This window comes from Trichosurus vulpecula, chromosome 1, assembly GCF_011100635.1.
Source record: "Trichosurus vulpecula isolate mTriVul1 chromosome 1, mTriVul1.pri, whole genome shotgun sequence".
NCBI classification, from domain to species: domain Eukaryota; kingdom Metazoa; phylum Chordata; class Mammalia; order Diprotodontia; family Phalangeridae; genus Trichosurus; species Trichosurus vulpecula.
This window is the reverse complement of record NC_050573.1, coordinates 378,292,572-378,302,245: the sequence shown is the minus strand read 5'-3', so window position 1 is coordinate 378,302,245 and position 9,674 is coordinate 378,292,572. Positions and strand designations below refer to the sequence as shown.

Genomic DNA, 9,674 nt, shown 5'->3' with positions numbered 1-9,674 from the left:
GTGGGATTGGGTATGAAAGACTTTGAATGTCAAATGAGGAATTTATATTTGAACCTATGAAAGAAATGATTTATTGGAACCCTATTTTATTCTAATCACTATTAATCAATTCATTATGATTCCATTGGGGTAAAGATTGTTAGCAATTATCAAGTATAAACTTATATACTAATATATATTTATTTAGGTTAGTCAACTAACACTAATATAAGAATGACATATAGTAATGCGTAGTTTATAGATATCATATAGGGATAATTAGGTAAGAGAGATTCTTCCTTATAGTAGGCCTCAAAGTTTAAAACCTGTAAATTCACTGTTCACCATTTATTTACTAGTTATAAAGTTCACTTGCCTAACCACAAGAATGCAGATGACCAAACCCAGTGTGGGTGGGATACCTTGATGTGATATGGAAAGTTACCCAATTTATTTTTGTATCTCTGGACCACCCTCTTGCTTAACACGAGGAGGGGCCCATCTTATGATCACCTAGTCAGTGGAGATGACCCTTGCCTTCCCCATCCTGTGACCACCCATGCTAATGCATCATTCCTGGCCCTCCTAGAGGGTCAAAAGCAAGGTCTATTGACCAATGAAACTCTGTATTTTATTTTTCATCTTCTGAGTGTCTGGGTATCAAGCCCATAAAAGTAAGGCTCTGGGGAAAGGAGGCATTTCAGATTATGAGAAAGATCTGAGGTCCCATTCATTGAAGGGGTTCAGTTCCTTTAATGAATGGTTAATATTTCATGCCTTAGTGGTTTTTCTTGTAGATTGGATAATTTTGGACCCAAAACCTGGAGGTGATAAGGAACCACTGGAATTTATTGAGTAGGGGAGTGACATGGTCAGACCTCAGCTTTAGGAAGATCACTTTGTCAGTGGAATCAAGGTTGGGATGTAGTAGGGAGAGACTCGAGGCAGGGAAACCAACCACCAGGCTATTGCAACATTCCAGGTGTGAGATGATAAAGGCTTGCACTAGAGTGGTGGCAGTGTCAGAAGAGAGAAGGAATATATGGAAAGATATCATAAAGGTAAAATGGATAGGATTTGGCAATAGATTGAATATAGGAGGTGAAAAGGATGACACCTAGGTTTCAGGCCTGGGGTACTGGGAGGATGCTGGTAACCTTGATTAACAGGGAGGTTCTGAAGAAGATAAGCTTAAGACATATATGGAATATCTAATCCGATAGTTCCAATAGGCAGTTGGAGATGAGAGACAAGATTAGCAGAGAAGTCAGGGCAGGATAAGTAGATGTAAGAGTCATCAGCATAGAGATGGTAATTTGGAATCCATGAGAGCTGATGAGGTCACCAAGTAAAGGAATATAGTGGGAGAAAAAGAAAGGGCTTAGGACAGAACTTGAAGAGATATACACCATTTGCAATTGTGACTTGGATAAAGATTCAGCAAAGGAGGGTCTAAGAAAGAATGGTTAGTTAGGTAGGAAGAAAACCAGGATACACTAGTGTAAAACTTGAAGAGAAGAGAGAATCAAGGAGAAGACAGTGATTTACAATGTCAAGGGTTGCAGGAGGTTAAGAAACATAACAGTTGAGAAAAAGCCATAACATTTGGCAATCAAGAAATCACTGGTAACTTTGAAGAAAATAGTTTTGTTTGAAAGAAGACAGACTGTTTTATTTTTAAAACAAGCAAGCAAGAGGAAAGGAAGCAGAATCATCCACTGCAGGAATTCTGCTCAAGGCATTTAGCCAAAGGGAAAAAAAAGAAAGGAGAAATTTGGGACAATAGCTGGTGGAGATAGAAGGATCAAATGAAAGTTTTTTTGAGAAGGGAGGAAACATGAGAATGTTTGTAGGCAATAGGGAAGCAGCCAGTAGGTAGGAAGAGACTGCAGATAGATGAGAATGGGGATGATGAAGGGGCAATCTGCTGAAGAAGTCAGGATGGAACGGGATCGCTTGTGAATGTAGAGGGATTGGCCTTGGCAAGGAGAAGCGCAACCCCTTTATATGGGATGGGGTGAAGGAGGAGATAGTAACAGAAGGAATCTGGATGATGTGAGATGAACAGTAGGAGAGAAAAGGGAGCTGTTGGCAAATGGTCTCAATTTTTTTCGGTGAAATATGAGGCAAGGTTCTAAGCCAAGAGTCTTTTCATTAGGAAGGTCATAATAGCAGTTTTACTAGTAGAAAATTCAAGTTAATGGTGGTAAAGGAAGAACCAGGTGAGAGGGTGCCAGTGAAAAGCAGAAGCAGAGGAATCCTAAGTTCTGCGTTGTGGTTCTGTGAAGAGTAGGGGATGTTCAAGGACAACTAACACCTTGGGTGGGAGGGCTTGCTGAGCTCTTTTAAGGGCTGTTTTTCCATCTTTGGTGTCCACCTGGCACTCAACTCTCACCTCTGACTCCAAGAAGCTGTATGGAGCCACCACACCCCAGTAAATTGTCTTGGGAGCTGGGCTAAAACAGGTTAAAAGTTATCTATTGACCTCAAAAAGTCAAGATGACTGGTGATGGTCCCCAGTAGATGTACACAGAGTGGGTAAAAGGACTTGTTTACTTCATCTTAATTTGCTTTGTCATTTTCTCTGCAGGTGTAATCTACCCCCGATCTCAGAGAAGTACACCGGGGACGTTGGGGCAAAGACTGATGTTGTTACTGTGAACCCCAGCATCATAACAGAGAGGTTAGTTTGAGCTTTGGCTTCAGTTTAGATCTAGAAGGGACTTAGAAGTTACCCAGTAAGAAACCAACCTCAGCCCCTTCCCCCACCTAGAGAAGGTAGGTGACTTGTCCAAGCTCACACAGGTAAGTGTCAGAGGTGGAGTCTGAAATCAAATCCTCTAACTCCAGTCAGCATTCTCACTATTGAGAATGATGGAGAACTGTGTATAATGTTACACCTGAGTATAACGTTACACCTATGATCCTTTTGAATCTTCAAGAATCTTTTAATCTCTTAGAGGGGTCATACCTTAAGCTATTATCAGCCAAGAACACTTTAATTAGTATATAGCACTTGCTCCTGTATCCCAGAACAATAACATTTCTAGCTGGGAAGGGACCCTAAAGGTCTAGTCTGATCACCTCATTTTAAAGAAGGAACCAAAGTAGAGAGGAAGTGAGTGAACCTGGGTCTGACAGATCCAGGATGAATTAGTAGAAAAGGGACACAAGGCCTGCTCTCAGAAGCATATAGCGGTATTTGAGAAGATATTGGGGAGTTTTGTCTGCTTTATAACTTTGCCAGGGGCTGGTCTGGCCAACACTGAGGCCCTGAGGACAAGTTAAGGATAGATTTCTATGGGAGAGGATTTAACTTTCTCACTCCCTTGACCCCCTCAGCCTTCCTTCTATCTTTTCCTCTCTCTTCCTTCCCTTCATTCTTCCTGTTTTTGGTTACTTCTCTCCCTTTTCTCTCAGGCCTTAAATCATGGATAGGCTGTTAAGCACTGAGTCACAAGCAGGGGGGAAATGGTCTTGATTAGGCCTGAAAGTTCACAGTTGATTGTTAATAAGTGTTAGGGATATGAGTCGCAGGATCTCAGAGTTGGAAGGGCCCAGCTCAGAGGCCTCTCATCCAGCCCACACCTGAATCAGAATTCCCTCTATGAGACACTTAACAAGAGGCAATCCAGCCTTTTCTTGAAGACTTCTAGTGAGGTCTTCCCTCCACCAAAGGTTCCCACCACCTTTGGAGGCCCTCCATTCCACTTTGGGGTAGTTTTCATTCCCTTTTATAAAATCTGCCTCTAGGGCCAAGCAGAACAAGTCTAATTTATCTTCCTTATGACAGCCAGTCACTAGCATATATTAAGCATCTACTAGGTATCAGGGCAGTTAGGTGGCTCAGTTGTTAGGGTGCTGGGCCTGGATTCAGGAAGACTCATCTTCCTGAGTTTAAATCCAGTCTCAGACATTTCCCAGCTGTGTAATCCTGGGCAAGTCACTCAATCCTGTTTGCCACAGTTTCCTCAGCTGTAAAATGAGCTGGAGAAGGAAATGGCAAACTACTACAGTATCTCTGCCAAGAAAACCCCAAGTAGGGTGATTAAGAGTCAGACATGATTAAAAAATGGCTAAAAATAAAAAAAAAACCAAGATATCAGGTACTGTGCTCAACACCGACTTTCAAATACTTGAATAAGCTATCACATCCCCAGCTAAGTCCTCTTTCCTCTTGGCTAGATGTCCCTATTCCCTTTGACCATTCTTGTATGGTAGGACCCCCACTCCTCTTACCATCTTGTGTGTCTTCTGGAGGTATTCATTCTAAAACATGGTGCCCCAAACTGAGCACAGTACTCCAGATATGCTCTGGGCAGGGCAGAATATGAGGGGCTATCCCCTCCCTTATTCTGGACATTGTCTCTACTAATGCACTCTCATCTTTTTGCTTTCTATGGCAAGCATGCCACTTCCTCCTCCTGCACATTTTGCAGATGAGGAAACTGAGGCTGACAGATTAAATAACTTGCCCAAGGTCACACAGCTAGTAAGTGTCTGAGGCTGGGTTTGAATTCTGGTTTTATTGACTCCAGACCCAGCACATCCATTTGGCCACCTAGCTGCCCCATGCCGAAGATGTGGACAACATAAAGCTGAGAGGGATAGTTAACATAGTGAATGAAGAAAATCAGGATCCAAAAAATCTCAACAGGCTATCGCACTGGACAGAATATTTTTATAATCATCTTTTGAGAAGAAACTTAATAGTATCAAATGTGAAGCCCTACATTTGAGTTTTAAAAAGCACCTGCACAGATATAGACTAGAGAAGGAAAGGCTAAGCCAGAGTTCATGTGAAATGAAGCTTTTAATAAACTGTCAGCTCAACTTGAGTAAATATAGTGTAAATAGAGTAAATATAGTATCTTTGCCAAGAAACCCCCCAAAAAGAGGTCATGAAGAGCTGGGCATGACTAAGAAATGATTAAACAACTGCAATCTTTGGCATGCATACCAGACGTGCCTTCATCCAAATTACTGACAATCAGTCAGTCAATAAACATTTATTGAATGCCTACTATGTGCTGGGCACTTTGCTGAACATGGGGGATACAGAAATGTGCCAAAGGTAGTCCCTGCCCTCGAGGAGCTCACAGTCTGATGACAAAACTGTTTATAGCATCACAGGCCAAGGACAGATCTCCAGAGCACTCTACTAGAGACCTTCCCACAAGGTGAAATTGATCCCTTATTGGCCATTCAAAAACAGTCAGTAAGGAATTGATACTCAAGATGATTAGGAAGCTACTAAGAGAGAGGCCCAGAGGAACTTCATCCTCCATGGCCACAAGAGCTGGCAGGCATGATTTCTCTGTCATCGCCAGGGACTGTCATGTGATCAAGGACAGCAGGAGAGGGGCCGTAGGATGGCATAAGGGTAAATGTTGTTTTAATGTTCAAACTAGAGAGGGGAATGGAGTCTTCACACTATAGGTCAGCACACTTGCCTTTGACTCCCAGCAAAATTCTGGAATGTATAATTAAAGGGATGGTCAGTGAACATCTAGAAAAGGAAGGCGTGATCACAAAGCTCTATCATGGCTTCATAAAAACAGGTCCTGCCAGACTAAGTTCATTTACTTTTTTTTTTGACATTACTAAAATAGAGAGGTGACCTCAAAGTTGGGAAGACCTGAGTTCAAGTTCCACTTCTGACATATCCTGGTCTGACTATATATGGCCCTGGGCAAGTTACTTATCTTTTCAGTACTCTAGACAGCTTTCTGAAAAGGTGACAATCTGCTTTGGCGGAGGGAGTTTCCTCATCTGGGAGTTCTCTAAATAAGGAAAATCATAGGTTTGGTCCCTATCCCTACTAGACTGGATAGATACAGAGACTACTGTGGCTATGGTACCCCTAGGTTTAGAATTCTGTCATGCTACCATGGTGGAAAATATATCAGTATACGATATGGGCAGCTAGATGTTGCAGTGGGTAGAACGTCAGGCCTGGAGTCAGGAAGTCTCATTTTCCTGAGTTCAAATCCACACTAGCTGTGTGACCCTGGGCAAGTCCCTTAACCCCATTTGCCTCAGTTTCCTCAGCTGTAAAATGAGCTGGAGAAGGAAATGGCAAATCACTCTAATATCTTCTCCAAAAAAACCCCAAAATGGGGTCATGAAAACTTAGACACAACTGAAAAACAATCAAACCAAAACAATAAGATACAATATAATACAATAAACATTTATTAAGCACCTACTATATGCCAAGCATTGGACTAAGCTCTAGAGACACAAGTAAGAAAGAGAGGTAGTCCTTACCTTTCAGGTGTTTATCATCAAATGGGGGAGACAAAATATAAAAAAAAATTAAAAATGGAGGGAGGAGAAAGTACCCAATACAAGAACATAAAATGGAGTTGAATTGAAGGGGTGCAGCTGGTGAGAAAAGAAGAATTTGGCTTTGGGGGAAAATTTTTCACTCCATCTCCCCATCAGAGGGACAGAGGCAACTAAGGTATGAATACCAAAGCTGATACAATCTCCCTGGTGATGAGCTTCCTAGTGATGAGTTTTTCCTGGGGGGAGGGCATGATGATGATAGAGTTGAACCCAAGGGGTACAGCCAGTGAAAAATGAAAATAAAAATGAGAAATAGACAATTAGTGGATTTAGGGACCAGTTGATTGGCTAGACCCAAAGAGTGGTCATCAATAGGTCAATTTCTTTTTGGAAGGAGATCTCCAGACAAGGATCCAGCCTCCACTCTGTACTATTTAACATTCATGAATGACTTAGAAGGCATGCTTATCACATCTTCAGCCTTGTGTGTTTGTCCTTCATTCTCAAAGAGGACCATGGCATCCAGAAGACAATGACATGACTGGGAGTTGACTTTGATTTGAGTGAGGGAGGACTATGCAAGGTCACCAGCCTCACTTTTTCCTCCAGAGTCATCTGGGTCCAGTGGCCAGAAATTCACCAGGATGACTGGAGATGACCCAGGATGCATTGGGAGACCCTGGCTCTTTTAGGATAAGGTCTTTTCAGGTGCTCACTGTGAGTGAGGTAATGCCTATTCAGTGAATAGTCCTCTTTAAGAAGTTAATCAAGGGAAATTTGCAGCCTATGCACATCTAGAAGGGATGATGAATACCTTGGAAGATCTTGACAAGCTGTAGAACCTGAAGACAAACTAAAGGACAAAACTGGAACTTCTGACTCCAGGTCCATCCCTAACCTCCCGAATGACTTGCTCCTCTGAATTCTCAGAGCACTTACCGCTGGCTCCATTCAGCATTCATGGCCACTATTACCTAGTCTCATATTATTAGTTATCTTTTTTAGAAAAGACCTGTGGTTTCATTGGCATAGAAGTTCACCCTCTTCCGGAGCAGACAACACCTGCTTTGCAACTTAGAGGCTTTGAGAACATCCTAAACATAGACAGTGACTTGCCCAGGGTGACACAGTCAGTTTGTGTGAGGGACAGGACTTAAAATTGGTCTTTCTCTCTCTGGGGCCAGCTCCCTCCCCCCTCTACCACATTAACTATCTGTGTGAAGTAGAGGAAATAAAAGCATACACTAGAGGTCAGCAATCTTGACTTTGATTCCCAAAGCTATGAATCAGGAGACCTAGTGTCTAATCTTTTGCGTTGGAAGAGGAAAGAGACAACGAATGCCACAAATAAAGAACTCACATTTATGTAGAAACCTAAGATTTGCAAAGTGCTTTCCTGACAGTGACCCTCTGAGATATCATTATGTCCGTTTATACAGGTGAGGAAGCTGAAGCTTGTGGGGGGACTCTGCCCAGAGGCACATGCTTAGCGAGTGTTAGAGCTGGGCCTCATGGGACCTTAGAGGTGAGGAAGCCAAGGCTCAGAATAATGGAGTTAATGGCCCCCCATCATACAGCTATTTTAGAAGGATGTAGATTTCGAGTTGGAATCAATTCATCAATCCGTAAACATTTATTAAGTGCTTGCTCTGTGCCAGGCACTGTATCAGGCTTCTAAGAGCTTATGTTTGAAAAGGGAAGGCAAATGCATATGAAAGAAGATACAGAATAAATGTACACTTCTATAAATACAAATGTCATTAGGAAGGGAGGACTCCAGCAGGTGGGAGGATGAGGGATTGTGTAGAAGGTGCCCCTTGAGCTGTATCTTGAAGAGAGGGATTTTAGGAGGTGGAGGTGAGGAGGGAGGGCATTCTACGTGTAAGACCTAGAGAAAGGAGATGGAAGGCCCTCAAAGGCCATCTAACTCAATATCTTTATTTGACAGATAAGGAAACTGAGACCCAGAGAAGTTAATTGACCTGCCTAAGGTCATATAGGTAGTAAGTGCCAGAGGTAGGGTTTGAACCAATATTCTCTGGCTCTAAATCCTGGGCTTTTTCTTCAGTACCACGAAGGCCTCTCTTCTAGCAAGTGAAAGAGCAAGGATTTGCACCTAGATTGTCCAGATCCCTTTTTCACCATAATAACTCCCGCCCCAAACAGTCTTCATTACATTATGGCTTTGAGCCAACCCAGGTCAGCCTGGCTTAATTTATAACCTCCTTGATAAGATCTTAGCAGTCTAGAATGTTGAGCCAAATCTAGGAAGATGATATTTCATTAGGATAAATAAAAAGGCTAACATTTCCTCAGCCATTTTCCATCTTGCTCAGTCTCTCTGCTCTTGCCCAGGTTCCACAAGCTGGAGAAGTGGAGGCGACCTTTCTACCAGGTGTTGCAGGTCTACGAGAATGCCTCGGTGCTTCTTCCGGCCTTCTACAACACCCGTAATACCGACGTTTCCATCCGGGTCAAGTATGTGCTGGATGACTTTGAGTCCCCACAGGCGGTCTACTATTTCCACCCTCAGTATCTGATCAACGTGTCCCGCTACTGGCTCAACCTCGGTGTGCGTGCCAAACGCATCAGTACGGGCCTCATCCTGGTGACAGCAGCTCTAGAGCTCTGTGAGGAGGTTCACTTGTTTGGCTTCTGGGCCTTTCCCATGAACCCCTCGGGACTCTTCATCACCCACCACTACTATGACAACGTGAAGCCTCGCCCTGGCTTCCATGCCATGCCATCCGAGATCTTTAACTTTCTCCACCTGCACAGCCGGGGCATCCTCCGAGTCCACACAGGCACCTGCAATTACTGCTGAGGAGGCAGGCAGCCGGCTGGCCTGTCCTTCCAGCCCTCTCCTCTCTTCTTTCCTTCCAGCATCAGAGGACAGCCGGAAACATCCTGTGGAGAAGAGGGCCAAGCCCAGCATTTATGCAATAGTTTTTGAAGAGTGGGGCCATATCTGCCAGGGCTTCATACCTCCTGCACTCTGGGGTGGGTGGGGAAGAAAATGGGGAAGTGGGGTAAAGTCACCCCTGTTGATAAGTGTTATTACCCCTCCTTATCCTCAACCCACCCATGTGCCCAGTGGGTAAGTCCCTGGGAGGAAGCTTCCAGCTTGTCCATTGCCTGAGCAAGGAGGGGAGCCCTAGAATAAGCACATTGCCGCTAAATTTTAGCAACTGAGTGAGCACAAGCTGTCATGGCTATTTCACAGCTTCAGAAAATCACTAAAGGGGAGCAGTGCAGGAATAAGGACTTTAAGCATGTGTGGGATTTCTTTCAATGGATTGCTTTTCTGAATTTTATGAGGAGCTTTTAGTGATTTTTCGATATTGATCATAGAGCCATAGAATATCATAGCTCAGTTGGACCTTGGACATTATCCCGTCCAACTG

The 9,674-nt window shown here is 43.4% G+C and overlaps 1 protein-coding gene across 2 annotated transcripts in view; it reads left to right on the top strand.

Moving 5' to 3' along the window:
• Window positions 1-9,211, top strand: part of ST8SIA5 (ST8 alpha-N-acetyl-neuraminide alpha-2,8-sialyltransferase 5) — a 132,991-nt gene extending 123,780 nt beyond the window's left edge. For both annotated transcript variants that reach the window (XM_036756067.1, XM_036756058.1), the window contains 2 exons: window positions 2,570-2,662; window positions 8,626-9,211. In XM_036756067.1, the coding sequence (XP_036611962.1) occupies window positions 2,570-2,662; window positions 8,626-9,094 (562 nt within the window). In that variant the 3' untranslated portion in view covers window positions 9,095-9,211. The remainder of the gene's footprint in view (window positions 1-2,569; window positions 2,663-8,625) is intronic.
• Window positions 9,212-9,674: the final 463 nt, after the last annotated feature.